Genomic DNA, 19,752 nt, shown 5'->3' with positions numbered 1-19,752 from the left:
TCAAGTTGCAGATGAAGAGACACGGGGCCGATGATTACGAGCGAGCGGTCCCAGTTGGATGGTGGTCGTGCCGCCACTTACCTGAAAGTGCCGGAAGGCGTGGCGGCGCTCGTTCATCCTGTCTGAGAAAGTCCGGAGTGTCCTGAAGAACATCAGGAGTTCCCTGCTCTCCTCCACTCTGAAAAAACAAGAGATAGAAAATTCTCATCCCTTCTCTACGGAGTGGCGTAGAGGAATTACACAACTAAGTAAATCATGCTTAAAGCAGAGGGGTCCTCAACTTAAATAAAACATATACAAGGTATGTCTTATTTATTATAGAGGCTTCATTTAGTTGCTATAAACAAAACTATGTGAAAAGACCATATGTGCTTTTTATGTCTTTTTTTCCCAGAAGTCGGGTTCTCCGCTTGTCGTGAGTGCCAAGAGGCACGCGTCGAGCCGATCTGCACTCGGCTCGGCTTCGCACTATCACTCTAGAAAAAGAAGGCCAGCTGACTTTTGTCAAGTCCAGGCCGAAAGTCCACAGGGTTTACGGCTCATTTGGCTCGGGACTCGCAAAAAGACAAGTCTCTAAATCAGCAGTTACGCTGGAGGATACATTCAGCTGCGTCTCTGTGTCGCGCTCATTATCCGCAGTGTTTTTCCATGTGTTGTTTTCCAGACAGGCATCGTCCAGATGTGACTGGAGAGCGCGGCGAGCTTCACACAGCTGCTAAGACTTGCTGAAGCTCTCGCGGGAGCCTCGAAAAAGGCAACCTTGAGCTCCACCTTGCCTAACCACCTGGCCAGTCGGCGTGGTCGCCTCGCAGTTGCAACGAGGCCAGCAGCAAGTAGAAGAACACTCACCCAGTGAGGAAGCGGCTGAAGTTGCACAGGTCACTGGCAGCCGTCACGACATTCAGGCTGTTGATGGACTTCTCGGGCCGCTCACCTCCCTGCAACACAAATACAATCTCTGACATCTGTTCCATTATGTTTGTTGAGATTTTAAAACCCTTTTGCTCGTAATAGTCATGGGAGCAGAAATCATCTTTCGTCACAACCGCTGTTTTTAGACTTGTGCACCGCTAAAACTCCACAAACTCCTTCGATGCTCACTGAAACCAGGTGCGGATGCAGTTGTTTGAATTCCCCGCATTGCCGTTCCACTTGAGAAGCTCCGCTGTCTCGCGTACAAGCAGCAAATAAACAGTTCCAACACATTTTCATCCGATCATCCCTCTCTCGGCAAGAACAGCAAAGTTTCCTCCGGAAAACAGAGAAGCCTTCCTCTCGCCATCCATTTTGATGTGCTCAAACACTGAGGTTACCCGTAACATCCATCACCATGTGGCGGGGGAAAAACATACATGAATTAAAGGCGTACTAAGAGAGCGGCGGCAATGTGACAAATGTCCATGTCTCCGCGCGACATAACTCAGCCGTGGAATGAAAACAAGGTTGTGCTTTGCAACAAGGTGACCATGAAAGGAAGGCTTGAGCAAAGCAGCCGTTCCCCTCGTTAATCCCAATAATGAAAACTTTGGAAGACACAAAAGGTCGTTCAATGATACTTTCATCTCATTTTACAGAAGTCATATTTCTTTTTTATTTGCGTGTTGAAAGCTGTAGCAGAGGTCAGCTGCTAAACTCATCAGAGTGCAGCGATGAGTTTGGAGCTCTGGCACCCCCTGTTGGCCCCACAACACACCAGCAGGCCTTTTGACTTGAAAAGCAAAGGCCGTGTCAGTTTAGCAAAGTTTGCAGTAATTGTTTTCCCTCTTGGACCGTTACTACGATGCTAAAGTGCAGTGTGCCTTTTGGAAAGTCCATGTGCTAATTAATTGTAAATCTCCAGTAAAGTAAGTTTTGTTTGCTTGTTGAATGTTGCCTACCACCATTTGTTAGAATGAATAGTCATGGCAATGGGATGGGACGGAAACGGTTGCGTTCAACTACTTTCTTCAAGAAATGGTAGGAAAATACAGTGAACACAAGCACATTCGTCTTCAACTGCCTCAACTACAGCAATTTGTGTGTCAACCGGCGTCGCGGCCCACCTTGATCTCTGAGAGCTGAAACTCCACCTGGAAGTCCAACTCTGAGCACTGACCGCAGACACACATCTCTTGCACTGACTTGGTGCTGCCTAAAAATAGACACAAACACAAACCTCATTTGTCAGTCATCAATATCTTATAACATTGTTTTAATAAAAAAAAATAGCACCGTATGATACTTTGCTTGATAAAAAATATCACTAAAAGAGAATGTGTAATGAAGGAAACTATTTGTGCATCGTGATTTCTTGCCTGAATTCAAAAGGTGTTGTCTGTCGCCTTAGCCACGAGGGGGCAGTATAATACACACAGACAGGAAACAGTAAATGCAATTAAGCTACAGTGATATTATTTGTTTATTCATTCTTCTCTGTCCGCATGTGTTACTACAACATTGATGGAAGGTTCGTTAACCTGCCGATGGCGTTTATGTTATGCGTTAGCATTAAGCTAGCAAGCATTGTGACCTGTTGCTCTGAATTGTCTGTGGTTGGGAATGTGACTGTGAATTCTTGTTTGTCTATATGCTCCCTGACATTGGCTGGCAAACAGTCTAAACATGTATCCCCACCTCTGGGCAGCACTATAGAAAACAGATTTGAGTTCATAGAAAACAGATTTGAATATTTGGTTTGTCTTTGTGACGTACCGCTTTGCAGAATGCGTGCAGTGCAGCTCCTCAGGCTGATGCCGTTCATTTTAGTCTGACGCTGCAGATCTTCCTCCAGCTGCTCCACCTGCTCCCTCAGACTGGACAGAGCCATGTGAGCATCTTCTTTTGGTCCGTGTCCGCACACCAGCAACCTGTCACACATCCAGGCATACGGCTGTCAAAACAATAAAAGGTGTGCTTCGGAGCTCGGATTTTTTTTTATGCTTCTTTTTGTTATTCATTGATTTCTTTGTATATAAAAATGATAACAGTGATAATAATGATCATTTAGGTCATAATAAAAGTGATGTAAAATGTTCATACATCGAGGCTTAGCAAGGAATACAACTCACAGTGCATCCCGTAGTGGTTGGCTGGAATGCAAAGCGAGTTCCTCCTGGCGCCTTTGACGCTGGCGCTGCAGTTGTGCCACCTCCACCTGAAGACGCTGAATGTTTTCCTCCAACAGCATCACCTCCTCCTTGTTCTCCTCATTTATCCTTTTCTCCATTCTGATGAAACAATCCGGACAAATACATCAAACATGTAATACTTGTGAAAAACAGAGTGTAGCAGTAGTACCAATGACAAAGACACCGACTACATGAATTGTGTCAAAACGTTCTATTTGACACTCACACTCGGTATTAATTTAACCATGTGCTTGTTTTGGTGGGTAACGTCATAAGGTAATCAGAAACAGTTCCCCCCCCAATGTACCCAAACAATCATGTTCATCCACTACAGCTCTATGTAGAAAGTACAAAGTAAAATACAAAGATATTCTGTGGTTTACTTAGTTAACGCTGACTTAGTAGTCGTAATGTACGAGTTGAATAAGTACATGTTGTTGGCTAAATTGAGACGGCAACCACCGTTAACGACGCATATGTAATGTCACACGAAAACAGTGAAAATATACGAGTTCATGTTCATGCTAAAGCGCCTTACGAATATTTTTAACGTACTAAAAACATAAAAATGAAACTTACTGGGTGAGTTGGCGAGGTTTTTCTAAAGAGAAAGATTTGGAAGCGCGCGCCTTGTGGACGCTACCACTTTTGCCTACGTCGGAGGGGTCGGGAAAATAATTTCTTCAGTTCCAACGTTCCATTTATACTATACTTAGGAGCGTGGGGAGAAAATAAAACTAATAACTTGATATCAAGCGCAAATATGCCATGATAGAGAAAGCTGTCTATGATACACAATTCCCGACCACTCCGAGCTAAATGAGCAGCTCAAGGTTGACGTCATTGGGTTCCCCTTGATTAAGTGATTCAACCTTGAATTATGTCCAATTGCACATTTTACGTAATTATAATTTCATTAGTATTCATTAAATACTATTTTATCGGCCGTTTTCTTTTCTTTTCTCTTTTTTTCGTCATTTTTAATGGACGACTTTGGTAGCGGAACGCTCTAACGGTATGGAAACACAAGCGGACTACAATGTCAAACGGACCGCAGTGCCGGGTCTTTTAAAGGTTGCACCAGGTGGTTCCATGCGAGGTAAATATCAGCAACTTCCGAAGCATATGAATTCCTTTACTAGTTGATCGTTTTGGATTTTGAAAAAGCGATTCGACTTGATTTGTCGATGTCGTAATTAACCCTTTGATAGGCTACGAGTAGTTTTGAATGAGGACCATAAAAGATTACACCTTTCTTGACTTGACTTATTGCCTCGGGTGGTTTCGATTGTTGATCTATCTATGCCGGGCTGTGCTGTCCTGTCCTATTTAGCGAGATGCCGCGTCTGTACGTGGGCGGCTTAAGCCACTCGGTCACTCAAAAGGACCTGACGGATCGCTTTGGAAATTTTGGAAACGTGGAGGACGTGGAGCTCCGGACCCGCCGGGATGAAGAGGGTGAGCCGTGATATTTGACAAGAACGTGCCTGAAAACCAACGGACGGTTTTTGCTCTTCATACAAATACCTAAACTAAGAATACCCAAGAAACTAAATACATTTCATCGTGGTCTTACAGCAATGAGACATTTATCTGGGTTCCTAAAAGCTAAAAAAGCTTTTGGCAGAAATCTGACAACAGCTGAGCATTGTTATTTTCTTTGCAGGTGTTCCCTACAAAACCTTTGCTTACATCAACCTCAACATTTCTGACACGGACCTAAAAAAGTGTAAGATAAAAAGTGCAAGCTAAAGTCTTTTTTTAAATAAGTCGTGACAATTGTTACCACACTGTTTTATTTCTCAGGCATGAGCGTGTTAAACAAATCCAAATGGAAAGGAGGAACGCTGCAGATAGAACTGGCCAAGGAGAGTTTTCTGCAAAAGTAAGTGTCTTTCTCTATGAACACAGACCCTGTTTTCAGGTGCCTGGTGAATGGCTGGTCTTGTCATCCAAGGCTAGCTCGGGAGAGGCAGGCGGAGCAGCAGCGCCTCCGTCACAATGCAGACGACACCCACCGAAGGGAGCACAAGCTGCTGGAGACCCTCAGGGAAGCCGGCGTGGACAATTTCACCATGAAGGCGGCTGTGCCAGGCACGGAAGTACCAGGACACAAGGTGTGTCTGTTTGTGTGTCGTCACCCATTTGTAAGCTTGATCATCTTGCGGAAAATGAAGTTGATCTGGCCTGTTTTCCGGAAATGGTGGTGGAAGGTAGATGGTTGTTCAATAACCACAGGTTGACTGTTTTCTCCACTTAGGACTGGGTGGTCAGTAAATTTGGTCGTGTGCTGCCGGTCATGCAGCTGCTCTGTCAAAAAGGCGCCAAGGCTCGCACCATCAAGTACGACCCGTCCAAACACTGCCACAACATCCGTCGCTTGGCCCCGCCCACCTCCATTGCCGACCCTCCCACCCCCGTGGCCCAGCTCACCTGGCGCATTGACGCCGGAGACGACGACATCAGCAAGAGAAGGCGAGGGGAGTTCCCACCGTACCAGCCGCCAAAGCCCAAGAAGGCTCGCACGGATGCCACGAAAGCTGGGAACGACGCCAGGCAAGACGCCTTTGATGGCTTCTCCCCTGACGCAATGTTCGCTCTTGTTCAACTTTTCTTGACCTCTTTGTCCATCTCAGATCGGCGCAGGTTGTCAGCACCGCCGAGCCGGAGAATCGTCACCTGTTGAACAGAGTCTCGCCAGCAGACAACCGACCTCCGGTCCAGAGGAGCAGACACGCACGTTCCGAGGACAGCGACTCGGACGAGGAGCTGCGCCGGCTGGTGGCGCTTGAGCAGACTCTCCAGGCGCCGGGGGAGGACCCGCAGGACAACCTGGAAGTGGTGGGACACGACTTCAAGTGCGGAGGTAACGCCAGGTTTTTAAGTGTTCTTCTTATTTTAGCAGACTCGGAAGTTTGTATGTCACAAATCTGAAGATCGCATTGACAAACCTGATCGCTTTGGGTTGAGGTACTCTCATTGATTAATTGACAACCGATTCCTAATCAGATTAAGCAACAGCTAACCAACAAAGGAACAAACACGAGTATTGTACCGCCAACTGTGGCTGTGCGCGTTTGACATTTGCAACTCGGTCGGCAATTCCAGGAAGGCCAACGAACAACCAAGATGATGACGATTACGACTCTGCTGACACGGACGAACTCATCACTTTTAGAAAACATCCTCTTTGCCCCCGGAAGAACACTCGTCAGGAAAGCTCCCTGGCCGATCTCCACAAGGTGGCCGAGAAATGCCAGCAAAGTTCCGACCGGCGAGCCCAGAAGAGACCAACCGGGAAAGCAATCATGCCCGAGGACGTCTTGGCCTCTCACCTGAGGGGCGGCAAGGACCCTCCAGAATTCAAGAAGGTGGCAAAGACAGAATTCAAGAAGGTGGCAAAGACAAAATTTCCCGCCTTTCTAGGCACGGCCACTCTCTACGAGGAGGTGCTGGAGAAAACAGACTCTGCACAGAACAAGACGGACCGGCCGAATGCGTCTTTGTTGTCATCGTCAGAGGCGGCGGCAGCCAAGAGCAAAATCAAAGACGACAAGATGACAAAAGCGACGGCCATCCTTCCTCAGGAAGACAAGGACAACGTCACCCGTCTGGAACTCTCTGTGGTCAATCTCCAGAAGGTGGCTGAGGAATGCAAGCAAAGCGCTGACCGGCGAGCCCCGAAGAAACCAACTGGGAAAGCAATCATGCCCGAGGACATCCTGGCCTCTCTCCTGAGGGGCGGCGAGGACCCTCCAGAATTCAAGAAGGTGGCAAAGACAAAGTATCCCCCCTTTCGAGGCACAGCCACTCTCTACGAGGAGGTGCTGGAGAAAACGGACTCTGCGCAGAACAAGACGAACCAGCCCGATGCGTCTTTGTTGTCAAACTCAGAGAATGAGGCGGCGGCAGCCAAGAGCAAAATCAAACAGGACAAGAGGACAAAAGCGACGGCCGTCCTTCCTGAGGAAGACAAGGACAACGTCACCCGTCTGGAACTCTCCCTGGTCGATCTCCCGAAGGTGGCTGAGGAATGCCAGCAAAGCTCCGACCGGCGAGCCCCGAAGAAACCAACTAAGAAAGCGATCATGCCCGAGGACGTCCTGGCCTCTCTCCTGAGGGACGGCGAGGACCCTCCAGAATTCAAGAAGGTGGCAAAGACAAAGTATCCCGCCTTTCGAGGCACGGCCACTCTCTACGAGGAGGTGCTGAAGAAAACGGACTCTGCGCAGAACACGACGGACCAGCCGGATGCGTCTTTGTCGTCATCCTCAGAGAGTAAGGCAGCAGCAGCCAAGAGCAAAATCAAGAGGACAAAAGCGACGGCCGTCCTTAATGAGGAAGACGAGGACAACGTCACCCGTCGGGAACTCTCCCTGGTCGATGTCCAGAAGTTGGCCGAGGAATGCCAGAAAAGCTTCGACCGGCGAGCCCGGAAGAAACCAACCGAGCAAGCAATCCTGCCCAAGGATGTCCTGAGGGGCAACACCGGCAAGGACCAAGCAGAATCCAATAAGAAGACAGGCATGAAGGTGGCCGCGACAAAATGTCCTGCCTTTCCAGGCCAGGCCACTCTCCACGAGGAGGCTCTGGAGAAAACCAACGCTGCGCAGAACAAGACGGACCAGCCGGATGCGTCTTTGTCTTCATCCTCAGCGAATGAGGCGGCAGCGCGGCATTCAAGACTAAGCGCTCGGGAGGAAAAGGAGCGACAGAAGAAAGACAACAGCAGGAGGCTGGCCGCCGTCCAGCAGAAGCTGAAGAAGGCTGAGCAGCACCAGAAGCTCATCCAGGGGGCGCTCGCCAACCTGGTGAGTTCAGCATCACTATGCGTTCACTTGTTTTTGCTAAATGCCCTGTTTTGCTTTGGTTTTCATCATAATAATCATTGAGTGAAGGGGGCATGTTCAGGAACAGGTGGACTGAAACATCATTTCATTTAGGATGCCACCACGACAAGAGCGGGCAAACACATTGTCTTCGATTCCGAGGATGATGACGACGAGCACACAACGGAGGCCGCGAGCGAGACGTCGGCGCCGCGCGGTGACCCATCGAAGGAGGCCGAGAGCATGCCCACCAAGAAGCGGGTAAGCCGTGCGCGTCGGAGGAGCGCGGGGCAACGGGCGAGCATGCTCCTTTTCACACTCCATGCCTTCAGGTGCGCGCCAGGGCGTCGGCCCCTCGGCTTTTCGACAGCAGTGAGGATGAGGAGGACGCCGATGACGAGGAAGACGGCGGCAGGTTTCACATTAGGCCTCAGTTTGAAGGACTAGCGGGAAAGAAGGTGAGAAGTTGGAAAGGAAAGGGCATCGATGGCAAGCTTGACGCATAACTGTGGACACGTGCGTGTTGTTTAGCTGATGGAGCTGCAATCACGCTTTGGCACAGACGAGCGTTTCCGCATGGACTCTCGTTTCCTGGAAGAAAAAGAAGAAGAACAAGAAGAGGACAAAGGTCAGCTTTTCTTTTTTTTTTTTAACTCTCCTGAAGTTCTTTTCCTTGTAATTTGTCAATGTTTTGCTCCTAAAGGTCGAACATTTTTCTTTGTCAATTGTCTATTTGATCCTTCAAACTGAAAATGTTTTCCCTGCCTCACAAATTGTCAAACAAATTTTGTTGTCGTTCTCGTTGACGCAGAGGGCAACCGATGCGTGTCGGGGGAGGAGGACCTTCTGCAGGAGGAGAAGAAGAGGAACATATCCATCCTTCAGGGGCTTCTGGGACCTCACGCCCACAGCGCAAAACCCTCCTCCGCCAAGGCCAAAACCTTCAGGTCGGCATCACATGCAAATATTGTGTACCTATCCGGATTTGTCATTCCAGTGAGTAGCAACCCTTTTGTCGTCCGCCGTGTGATGTGCCGGCCCCATTTGCAGAGACGTGTCGGCGCTGCACTACGACCCCAGCAGGGACGAACACGCCGCCTTTGAAAGCAAAGCAGACAGCAACCAGGACAGGTGCGCAGCCACCATCCATCAAAAACTCATTTCACCTCACTGACTTCATCAATTATTCAACCAACCATCCGGACTAATTTTTACATTTCACTCACAATGAATTGAATTCTTTAAGTTTGAAACACCTCACTTGCACCTTTTTGTGTGGTCATAATGAAGGCTTTAACTGCATTTGCGTGTGCCCTGACCTCTTTGGCAGCAAGCCGGCGCGACGGAAGAAGCGCGAGGAGGCCGCCAAGCTTCCGGAGGTTTCCAAGGAGATCTTCTACCATGTGTCAGGTGACCTGCAGGCCATGTTCGAACCCGCCACTGACCTTGAGACGGCCGACCGGTCCCAGACCTGCTGGGACCAAAAGGCGGAGGAGGGGGAGAAGCATGAAGAGCAGCCCGCCCAAGAACATTCCGGGTTCATGTTCTCCTTCTTCGGCGACGACATCCAGACATCAAATGACCACAAAGGTGCGTCTCTCGACTTGCCGCCATGTTAGATTGCCAAAAGGGGGTCTTTAAGCTGCAGGAGAGGAGCGAAAGCAGAACTCAGAGCCGGGTTGATGTCTTTTCTTTTATTGCTCCATTTAATGGAACCACGACGTAGAGTACAAGGTGGAGCTCATCCAGGGGGCAAAGGTGTCGCAGTGGCAACTGGACCCTCGCCTACAAGACAGCAGCGAGGAAGACGAAGAGGAGGATGAAGATCAAGCACACGAGGGGCAAAGCAAGGCGGCACCTAAAACCACAATGTGAGAAAGAAACACTACGTGGAGCAAACGTGATTACTCAAGTGTAACTCAGACCAAGTGAAAGAGGAGAGCTCACGATGATGACCAGCTTTTTTGTTTTTACCCACAGGGAGGAATCTGTTTCAGCCACAAACAATTTCTTCTTCTTCAGCCTTGATGACAGCAGATTGACAGGTTGTGTGTGTGTGTGTGCGCGCGCAAACGTGCGCACGCGCACTTTTGTATTGTTTGTGTGCTTTTCGTTTTTAGTTTATTATTCTGTTTTTTAAGCATGTGTTGTGTGCACACGTCTGTCTTTTTTGTTTGTGTACAAACGCGTGTGTGTCTTTGTGCTTATCTCTGGCGTCGGACGGAAACCTTTGTCAGACTTTGCTTCATGCTGTTCTTTTTGCCACTACCCTCCAGTGTTCAAAATGTCTTTTGACAATTTGAATGGCTCCACAAACATGCTCGTTGTTACTTGCCCAACAAGGGATGTTTTGGAGACGCGAGGTTTTTCACCCGACGCCGTCCTTATGCCTGCGTTTGGAGAGTTGCGTGATGTGTGTATCGCCATTTGCATTTGTTGCCTTCGCGTGATGCTGAACGCTTTGGATATTGTCACTGCTCAGAGGGTCCCGTGTGGTTCTGCCGCTCGTCTCAGCTGGAGGAGGAGCGAGAAGAGTGGGACGAGAGGCAGATGGAGCTCAGACAGGTGAACGAACGCCCCTCACGCTTGATCCGATCAGGCGTCCATGCTAAAAGACATCTTTTCTCTTTTGTTGTTCACGCTCAGGAGTACCGCAAAAAACACAAAGATGCCCGCAAGAAGCTCAAATCCTCACAAAAAACGAGAGTGCTGAAATCCTGAATTTTCAAAATGTAAGCAATATAACAGCTCATTTTAGAGACTGTGACATTAAAATGCTATATATGACAAGTCTAAAGACGATTATCTTTTTTTTAGGGGGGGGGGGGGGGGGTTATTTTGTCACACCCATCCCAATTTGTCTTTGTACCTTCAATCGTTTTAGATGACACCATGTCAATTAAATGAGCGTTTGTATTTCCAGATGACGTTCAGGCCTTTCAATGCATTTTCAAGATTAGTCATTTCAACAGGGATGCCTTATTTCAAAAATAAATCCAGTAATCCCTCGTTTATCGCGGATAATTGGTTCCAAGACCACCCGCGATGTGAAAATGCGCCAAGTGGTGTCACCCTCTCATTTTTAACATACATACATTTTTTGTATATCAATAAGTGTATATTAAACCATATAAGTGCATATGTTATCATTGGAACATTAAATAATCAAACACAAGGTACAACACTAAATATGTTTTTCGAACTCTTATTATAACAACTTTTTTTTTTTTTTTAATCAAAAGTGTACGTACTGCAATTGCCTTCTGCTGGCATGTGGGCAACTTACGTGTCATAATTTATTTTGAATTTTTTATTTATTTTTTGGGGGAGGAAACATCCGCGATGTACCGAAGCCGCAGGGTTAGTGTTGACTGTAATACCCTCTTTCACATTTCAACATGTCAAGGTTTTTTTGCGCTCCGCTGCGTTGGGTGTGAAGCCCTTTGAAATTCTTTTGTAATTAAGGGCAATATAAATAGCTTGAACTTGACATCTTTATTTTAGTTTTATACTTGCTTGTCTAACAGGTTTGTGTAGACATGACTAAAATGACCCGGAATGGACAGATTTCCAACGACTTAGGTGATGGTTCATGACAGTAAAGCACCATTTTTCATCCTTTGCCATACTTCCGGTTTCTTATTTGGTCTTTATTTTGAGAGGGTTCACCGGAAGTTTGCTGCCTTCCTTGGTGGTTTAAAAGTGCTCAATGATTGGCGCATAACTTCGTATTGACTTCGAACGGGTGGTCACACTCATGGACGTTTTATGACTTAAAAAAGAGCCGTATTTTTATTAGTGCTTATGTCCTAATTGCGGAGTCATCATCCAACATGAGCGCGCTTGTCTTTCTTTTGCTTCTCTTTGTCGGGTCGGCGGAGTTCCGAAGCCAAGTCCGACTCCCTCCCCCGCCTTCGCCCGGTAAGGCGCACCTCGGCCGGGGCGAGGATGCCGCGGCAGTCGAGAGCTCAGAGGTTACCGGAGCGAGTCAAGACGAGGCTCCCCGGAGACGAGAAGACCCGAGCGGGTACTTCACGACCCCGCGGGTCATCGCCAGCACCCGCGGGCTCTGGTCGAACTCGCCGTCGTCGTCCTCCGGACCGTCGAAGCCGCAGCCCTATCCGACCTTCCCCGTGGCTGACGGCTCGTACTGGGCGTACGCGCTGATGCTGCTGGCCCTGGTTCTCTTCTCGGTGGGCATGGTGGGCAACCTGGCACTCATGTGCACTGTGTGGCACAACGCGTACCTGCAGAGCGCTTGGAACTGTATCCTGGCTGGTTTGGCCCTGCTGGACTTCTTGGTGCTCTTTTTCTGCCTGCCGGTGGTCGTCTTCCACGAGCTGACCTTCAGGCGCCTGCTCGGAGGAGCGTCCTGCTACCTGGTGCCTTTTCTGGAGGTGAGTTAAGAAGCTTCTCAATAGCCAGTCAGGTAAACGACTCATTATGCCTTTATTCTTGCAAAATTCTGTCTTTATTCACACATAATTTACTTTTTTTTTCTCTTCTATAAAAGTTGTCTTTGTCAAAGTGTGATTTGCAAAATTCTGACTCCAATGCTAGAAAATTCTCATAAAAATAAAACGTTAGCGATAGGACGTTTATTTTCCTCCTCATAGCGTTGTCACTTTTATTTTAAAATAAAAATATAGACATTTGTAATTCCTTCTTAAGCATACAATTTGGAGGTGTTTTTTTTATAAAGATCTGAACGTTATTCTCAACGTTTAAATATTAATATTGTAAAGTTGTCCCCTTTTCCCCTCCAAAAATGTTTACATTTTGCCTCCTGTTTATACTTGTAAAATTCTGACTGGAGATTCATCAAATTGGTTTTTTTTTTCCTGGTAAAAATTGGGATTTTTAATCACGATTTCCAAAATTCTAACTTATTCTTTTGTCATAAATTAAAAACATGATTATATTTCCCATCACGCAGTGGGGACCAAACTGCCCCATGGGAAAACAAACAAATGAAAAAATGTCTTTAATGTTTGCTTCTTTTGAATGACAGGAGGAGGCGGACAGCCTGGGTGCGTCACTGACTCACCCGAGTCGACATTTTGGGCTTTAGTGGGTTTAGCGGTTTTCCTCCTTGTCCTGTTGTGAAAGGCGCAAATCCGGCTAATGAGCATTAGCGCCTTTGTCATGCTAATGAAACGAATCAGATGTGCCCATTAATGATCTTAACTTGGGGTCTTCACTGGGGGGACACGGACAAGTGGGATCATCGGCGTCCGCTTGCGTCAGTCGCGCACACACCAAAGTGTGGCGCTCGGGGTTGCAAACTCAAGTTAGGTTTTCAAATGTGCGTTTTCAATACACGGTTCTGGTGTCAGTCAAATGAGCGTTTCAAGATAAGATTATGGGGTTCAGCTCAAGCTTGAGTTTCTGAATTGGGGTTTCAAGGTGGAAGCTTCAAAGTTAGCTTTCAAGCCAGGCTCATAGTTCCGCTATGAGGCTTCCAAGCATACGCGAAGTTTTGAAATGAGTGTGTGATGTTTGAACGTCAGGTGACATCCCTGGGCGTGGCCACGTTCAGCCTGTGCGCCCTGAGCATCGACCGCTTCCACCGTGCCACATGCCCCGGGCCCGAACCCAGAGTGGAATCCTGCCGCTCCATCCTGTCCAAGATGGCTGTCGTCTGGCTGGGCTCGCTGGCGCTGGCCGTCCCCGAGCTGCTGCTGTGGCAGCTGCGCCAGGAACCCGTCAGGCTGTGGGAACCCTTCGGCTACGGAGGCTCGTCCCCGGTGGCAGACGTTTGCGTGGGCGAGCCCTCGGCGGAACTGCCCGACGGTGTCTACTCGCTGGTGCTGACCTATCAGGAGGCCCGGACCTGGTGGATGTTTGGATGCTACAGCTGCCTGCCGCTGCTCTTCACGCTGGCCTGTGACCTAGTGACTCAACGGGTACGCTGCCGACAATCTTCGACTCACTAGTGTGTGTGCATGTGTGACATGAACGCAACAGAGCAAGGTTTTAATTCATTTTAGCGTGTGTGTGTATGTGACGTTTGCACTTTTTATATACAAATGGTGACTTGACAGCAGCAAAGGTCCGTTCTTTGATTGGCGTGCGGCTTTGAATGTTTCCTTGACACACCTGACAGACAGCCTGTAGCACTTGATATGACATGGGTGGCATCATGACGGTCATGGTGTGCACTAGGTAGTGTTCTTTGGCTCAAACAGCAACGACAACTTGCTGTGAGGTCATCGCGTTTAGTAACAAGCCTCAATCAGATGGCAAGACCTTTCAGCCCAATGACAATCCCGTATTTGCAGGTGTCAGCGCAGCAACCTGTCAAAGCACCGAGCAGGCGCTCCTCCTCCTCCACCTGTGGATCGCCAACAAAGAAGAAGCATCATCATCATCATCATGGTCACCTCCACCGCAGCCGTGAGCCCAGGCTTCGCGCCACAGTGCTGTGGCTGAGCACCTTGCACGTGGCCTGCAACATACCCGATAGTGTGTGTAGCATGGCACTGGCCTACGTGGAGGCACCGGAGGGTCTGGCAAAAGCGGTGGGTCTGGCTGGACACTTTTTCCTGTTCTCTCGTTGCGCCGCCACGCCCGTGCTGCTGCTGTGCTTGTGTCGCTCGCTGGGTCAGGCCTTCCTGGACTGCTGCTGTTGTTGCTGCGACGAGTGCCTGCCCGAGGCGTCCACCTCCGCCGCCGCCTCCACACTCTCCTCATCCTCCCCGACGTCCTTGACGCCCGATGATGTCATCGGGACGCCCTGCTGAATGGAGCGTTCTCACTCAGGTGACACGGAACTCGCCATGTAGGCTTTTGACATTGGACCGGCAAGGGTTGCAGGTTTCGAGTAGGGCTCAAAACCTTTAAACCAGGGTTAGATTTTCAAATGAGGGCTTCGACACTAGGCTAGGGTTCCAAGTCTGGCTTACGATTTCAAGTTAGCTCTTCAAGTCAGGGTTCGGGTTTCTAGATGTTCCAGGGCTTTCTAATGTGATGACCAGGCTTAAAAAGCCAAAGTCGAATTTGGAATAGGCTTTGAAACTAGGAATAGGTTGAAGTAGCTAAGGTTTCAAGGCAGCCTTAGCTTTTCAAAAAATACATTGTTAGTGTAGTCGTGTACATGGAGGCTTCAAGACAAGATTTAGGATTTAAAATGAGGGGTCCAAGCAAAGGTTGGGGCCTTAAATTTGGGCTTCCATGTCGGATTAGGCTTTCAAACTAGGATTTAGGGGGTTCCCAAATCAGAGTTGACAGTTGTGAGCCAAAATGAGTTTTGTTCTTCCACTCATTTTGTTACTTGGAGTCAACTTTGGATTGGACCTTCTTGGGCTTGTCTATCCTTTCTTTCTTTCTGATCTTCAAGTCTTTCAGCTTGCCGTTTTGTTTTTGTTCAACGATGGAAGCGTCACCTCCAAAAACTAAGGAAGAAACAAACAAGTGTGAGTCTTTTGCTTTGTGTAACGTTGCCACGGAGAGCAGACAGGAATTTGCCACACTGCAGACAGACAGAACATCGTTTTATGAAGAAATACGCTATTTTGGAGCTACATGCCTTTCCTTGGTTAATAAATAAATCCAAATCATATCTAGCATAAAATTCCTTTTTAGTGAGAAAATCCGGCCCAAACCCAAATTGCTCTTTTCATTGGGGCGGACGTTCTGTGCTTCTTGAGACTTTTTGTGGGTCCAGAGTTGCTCTTTTGTGGCTCGACCCCTTTTACACATTTCTACCAAATTTCACTTTGCGACAATCTAGAAACCAATTCATTTCAAGAACCTTGTTGCTAAAATGACCTCTCCAAACACGTCCGCCAAATTCCAGGTTGTAAAGTCCAGCAGGCTTCCGGGGCTTCATTTAGAAAAAGTTCCAGTTGGCCCTGTTGAGCCAATTTTTGCCTGAGTATAGTAACAACTAAACCAACGTGAAGTTGATAATAGAATGTTTTCATTTATTGGGACCAACTGGTGCCCTCCCCCAAGTACCACACTGAACTCTTTCCGCTCACTTGGAAAAAGATGAAGAAGAAAAGAAAGCGGAGGCCTCCATAAGAAGAGCGCTTTTGTTCGGGCCTTCTCTTTGGCCGCCCGACAGCGAGGCTGGAACAAAGCCTCATATCAGTCCGAGGGGGCCGTCGGGGTTGCTAAGCTACGAGACGCCCACCGCCACCCATCGCCTTCGTCTCGCTCGCCACACACAAGAGAGAATGATAAGCCCAAAGCCAAACTGCTGTGGAGGTCGCCAAGGAAACCACCAGGACAAAGTTTGCAATGTATACAATCCAAATCACCGCCACAGACCCCAGATTCCTGTTCTTGCGTATTTTGTTGTGGTCCGTCTCCAACAAATTCATGCGAAGCTCGCACGTCAGCCTCACAACGGCGTTCGCAACGAGAAACAGTTTGGAGCGAGACCTTCCGGATGGTTCCAGGAGCGAGACCTTCCGGATGGTTCCATCCAAGGCGGAAGTATCACACGCTGTTCTTGTGTAGCGCAAGTTGCGCTTTCTGGCTGAGCTGTTCAAGAGGAGCAAAAGTCAATCTTTCCGCCTCGGCCGGAAAGACGGCAGGGATGTTCTCTTCCAGTATAAAGACGTCTGGCCGAGCGAGCTTACTGTGCTGTCCACCTCCGACGGCGACGACGAGGAAAACGTGACATTAAACGGAGGAAGAATGTCGTGCTACATTTGCTGACTTGTTGCCATAATTGCCTACTTCTTTTTGCAGGGCTGTGAAAGCCATGTCTTTTTCAAAGGCACGATCCTACAAATTAAACGTTAAGAAATTTGAAGTAAAGTACAATGAATTGACTATTAAACGTGAGAAGTACAAGAAATAAATGGAAGGGAAAGGAAAACAGAAATGGAAGGATGTACAAAGAAGCCCAGCGTGTGATCTGGCCTTGATTGAACAGGTGCGCTCGTTATCTGGAAACGAAAAACTTCGCAGCCGTGGGCTCCTTGTTGGATTCAGGGCAACATTTTTGGAATTGTTTTGAATTTTCACTCTACGCACACGCACGGAACCAAAGTTGTCCAAAAGTAAGTCAAACAAGTTTTTCTTTTGAACCATATGAGACCATTTCGGAAGTTCGTTGTCACCAATGTTTCCACTCATTCAAGAGACTGTTGCTGTTTTGGTTTGCAAGTGAGGCGTTTCTGTTGCTGCTTGAAACACGGCATCCATCGCCTGCCGCTGATGTTTGCAAGTCGAGGCCTTGCCAAGTGTTACATTGCTTAGGCCACAAGAGAGCAGCATTGCTCCGCAGGAGAACAAATCAAGAGGTCAGTGGTTGACCGCAACACAACTTGTTGCACATACAAGAACAGCAACATGAGAAATGACAAGCGTGTCTTTTATCATTTAGTTGACACCAACTCTGAGAATTATGTATCATTTTCATGTCCCTGTCCTTGTTATCATCGATCAGCAAGCCTAATATTTGTAAAAGCCCAACATTTTGAGTCATGACCAAATCTAATGTGTGAGTTTGTACACATCAAAGACAGTCAGATTCCACGTGGTGAGGTGTCCTTTGCACAACTCGTATGCTATCCCGAGTTCTCAAGGATGCATGTTTTTTTTTCAACATCAAAGACAATCTCGTTATCAACCAGCTCAAAGTCCAACTTTTGTGTACTTCAATCAAATTGGGTCTTTGAGGGGTGTAAAATGTGAAATTCAATGGGATATCCAGTTAATGACACAAATGGTTTAGTCAACATTAAAACCAATTGAGTCATTAAAAATTCAACATAAAACTCACATTTTTAGTCATAGGCAAAACACCAATGACAATTTGGTTTTCAACAAACGCAGTTGTCAACATCTTGTGAACATCAAAGACACAATTGACAACCAATTTAGTCTTGCAAGAGCCCAGTGCATGCATCCTTTGTTTTAAAAAGTCAAAAACAACAGAAATAAACCAATTGTCAACTCTCAACCTTCCTTTTTGTCTTCAACTACAAGGAAATAAAAGTCAACTTTCACGCAGGAAGCTCCAATAAACACTGAGCGAGTGTTTAGACTCAAGATGTCCCGCCAGCCTCCCACCAGGACACGACGTCCATATTTAGACTGTAAGCCAGTGGAGCACTTTCTCTTTGTTTATGACAACGAACACACACACATTTTCTATATTGTTTTTTTGCTGGTTGTGTGTGCGTGCGTATGCGCGCGCGTGCGTGTGTGCGTCATCCGCTTATTTAACCATCATTCATCATTTTCCACCAGTCCATTTTCTTCGTCCATCTATCCATTTTGCATCCTTCCACCATTTTACTCTTCATCCATCCGTCGGTCGATGTGGTTGATGTTGAATCTTGGGGGCGGGGCGTCAAATTCTCATGCAGGCTGTGTGAAAGGGGCTCCACTGTGGCGCACTGTCATGCTGCAGTCGTCATGGGAAGCCCGAAAGGAGCTCGGTGCATGTGCTTCAAAGGCAGATCTTGTCCACGACGCTCACTGCTGCGCATGTGCGTGCGTGTAAACATGCACGTTGCGTGGACAGGAAAAGCCTGTCAATTGAAAAATGTATGACCAGAAAAGCAAGCTCGCTACATTATTTACTTTCGCCACCAAACGACAAACATCACAACGTTGCATGTATTTGAAGTCAATTTAATTGAAGTCTCAAAATGAAGTCATGCCAATATAGTGGCATGTTGTTTTCACATACTTATTCCTCATGCAGGCCTGTTAGTGATTATTTAATCTGAAACTTACTGCTCTACCTTCCTTCCTTCCTTCCTTCCTTCCTTCCTTCCTTCCTTCCTTCCTTCCTTCCTTCCTTGCCTGCCTTGCCAGCCTACACTTTCCTTTGTTTTCTTGTTAGCTGCTTTCTGACATCCTTTCCAGCTTTAGAAATGCATGGCGAAGACCATAGATGGGCCCCTTTTTCCACTCCTGCCCCCCTCGTCCCCCCTCCCCCTCCTTCTTGTCACCTCGCGGTGCTAGCAATGTTCATGCGACATCATATCACCAGATGGTTTATGTTCTCAACTGCAGGGGGAGCGGCCTTCATGCGTCTTAAGTGGATGGCAAAGTTGGCGACCAATCGATCGGCGCGTGTGCACTGGGAGTGGTTTCCCCATCACGGTCGCCAATCAATGAGGATCCGGAGAGAGACGAGCATCCTGCCTCGTGCGCAAAGCGGCACCTGGAGGCCAAAGTGGCAGCGACAACAAGACAGGCACCTTTGATGAATGGGGGCCTAAACAAGAAGGATGCAAAACGGGCCCCAACACCAATTTCAGCAACTGACATATAATGAGGCGCGCCAACATGACAGGATGCGCTAAAAAAATAAACGATCCCCCCCTCCCCATCCCTGAAATTGAGCAGGAAGTCGGCCATTTTGCTTTGAAGCTGTTATTTCATGCTCAAACACCTTGGTGCAAAATTTAAAGCCAAAAGCAGCCCCTGACACCAGACGTGAAATTTGGTGGACATCACAGGACGCAATTTCGAACTCGGCCATTTTGGTTTCATGAGGTGGGAGCGCGGCGAGGAAGATTCACGAGCATTCCTTGGACTGTTGTCCACAAAAAAGGAGTCGCGAGGGCCCGTTTACGACCGCTTTCAGCTTGAATGAGTTTTCTGCTGCGATCTGTCCAAGCATGAACGCAGTGGCCAAGTCACGGCGCAGTGAAAGAGAGCGAGAGCGAGCCAGAGAAGATCAAGAATGAAGAAAGGATGGATGGATGGACCGTGCAGTGAAAAGATGTGTGTGCGGTGGCTCAGGGGAAGGCGTCATTCAATCTAAGGCCCGAGCAGAGTTATGGCTGCCAGTCAGCATTTCATTGTAAGCGCTGGCCAACGAGCACGCTGGGAGCAACTCA

The 19,752-nt window shown here is 47.9% G+C and overlaps 3 protein-coding genes across 11 annotated transcripts in view; 2 read left to right on the top strand and 1 right to left on the bottom strand.

Annotated features, from left to right (window-relative positions):
• LOC119123076 (centromere protein P) overlaps positions 1-3,929 on the bottom strand; it is a 33,460-nt gene extending 29,531 nt beyond the window's left edge. For 2 of the 3 annotated variants that reach the window (XM_037251873.1, XM_037251874.1), the window contains exons 1-6: positions 3,687-3,929; positions 3,048-3,206; positions 2,692-2,846; positions 2,043-2,131; positions 850-938; positions 82-178 (exon numbers count right to left, since the gene is read on the bottom strand). In XM_037251873.1, the coding sequence (XP_037107768.1) occupies positions 82-178; positions 850-938; positions 2,043-2,131; positions 2,692-2,846; positions 3,048-3,205 (588 nt within the window). In that variant the 5' untranslated portion in view covers position 3,206; positions 3,687-3,929. The remainder of the gene's footprint in view (positions 1-81; positions 179-849; positions 939-2,042; positions 2,132-2,691; positions 2,847-3,047; positions 3,207-3,686) is intronic. The other variant, XM_037251872.1, reaches the window with a different exon arrangement.
• Positions 3,930-4,167: 238 nt separating this feature from the next.
• Positions 4,168-10,733, top strand: nol8 (nucleolar protein 8). Of its 7 annotated transcripts, none has more exons than XM_037252117.1 (19): positions 4,168-4,206; positions 4,441-4,565; positions 4,774-4,836; positions 4,914-4,992; positions 5,065-5,224; positions 5,368-5,663; positions 5,744-5,973; positions 6,216-6,478; positions 7,259-7,918; positions 8,051-8,197; positions 8,269-8,394; positions 8,468-8,564; positions 8,748-8,883; positions 8,987-9,067; positions 9,267-9,526; positions 9,663-9,807; positions 9,917-9,981; positions 10,419-10,501; positions 10,583-10,733. In XM_037252117.1, exons 2-19 carry the CDS (start codon positions 4,445-4,447, stop codon positions 10,655-10,657), a joined length of 3,087 nt encoding a protein of 1,028 aa, XP_037108012.1. In that variant the 5' UTR covers positions 4,168-4,206; positions 4,441-4,444; the 3' UTR covers positions 10,658-10,733. The 7 variants fall into 7 exon arrangements, 6 of the variants coding, with proteins under 6 accessions (XP_037108012.1, XP_037108011.1, XP_037108010.1 ...); XM_037252116.1 differs by having other exon boundaries at positions 6,878-7,918; XM_037252115.1 differs by having other exon boundaries at positions 6,216-6,502; positions 6,878-7,918.
• A 623-nt stretch (positions 10,734-11,356) lies between these two features.
• gpr37l1a (G protein-coupled receptor 37 like 1a) lies at positions 11,357-15,497 on the top strand. Its single transcript, XM_037252422.1, has 3 exons — positions 11,357-12,333; positions 13,447-13,842; positions 14,218-15,497. The coding sequence occupies exons 1-3, from the start codon at positions 11,770-11,772 to the stop codon at positions 14,677-14,679; spliced, it is 1,422 nt and encodes a 473-aa protein (XP_037108317.1). The 5' UTR covers positions 11,357-11,769; the 3' UTR covers positions 14,680-15,497.
• Positions 15,498-19,752: the final 4,255 nt, after the last annotated feature.

Source organism: Syngnathus acus, chromosome 5 (genome assembly GCF_901709675.1).
Source record: "Syngnathus acus chromosome 5, fSynAcu1.2, whole genome shotgun sequence".
NCBI classification, from domain to species: domain Eukaryota; kingdom Metazoa; phylum Chordata; class Actinopteri; order Syngnathiformes; family Syngnathidae; genus Syngnathus; species Syngnathus acus.
Note: the sequence above shows the minus strand (reverse complement) of the source record. Positions and strands in the feature narration are given on the sequence as shown.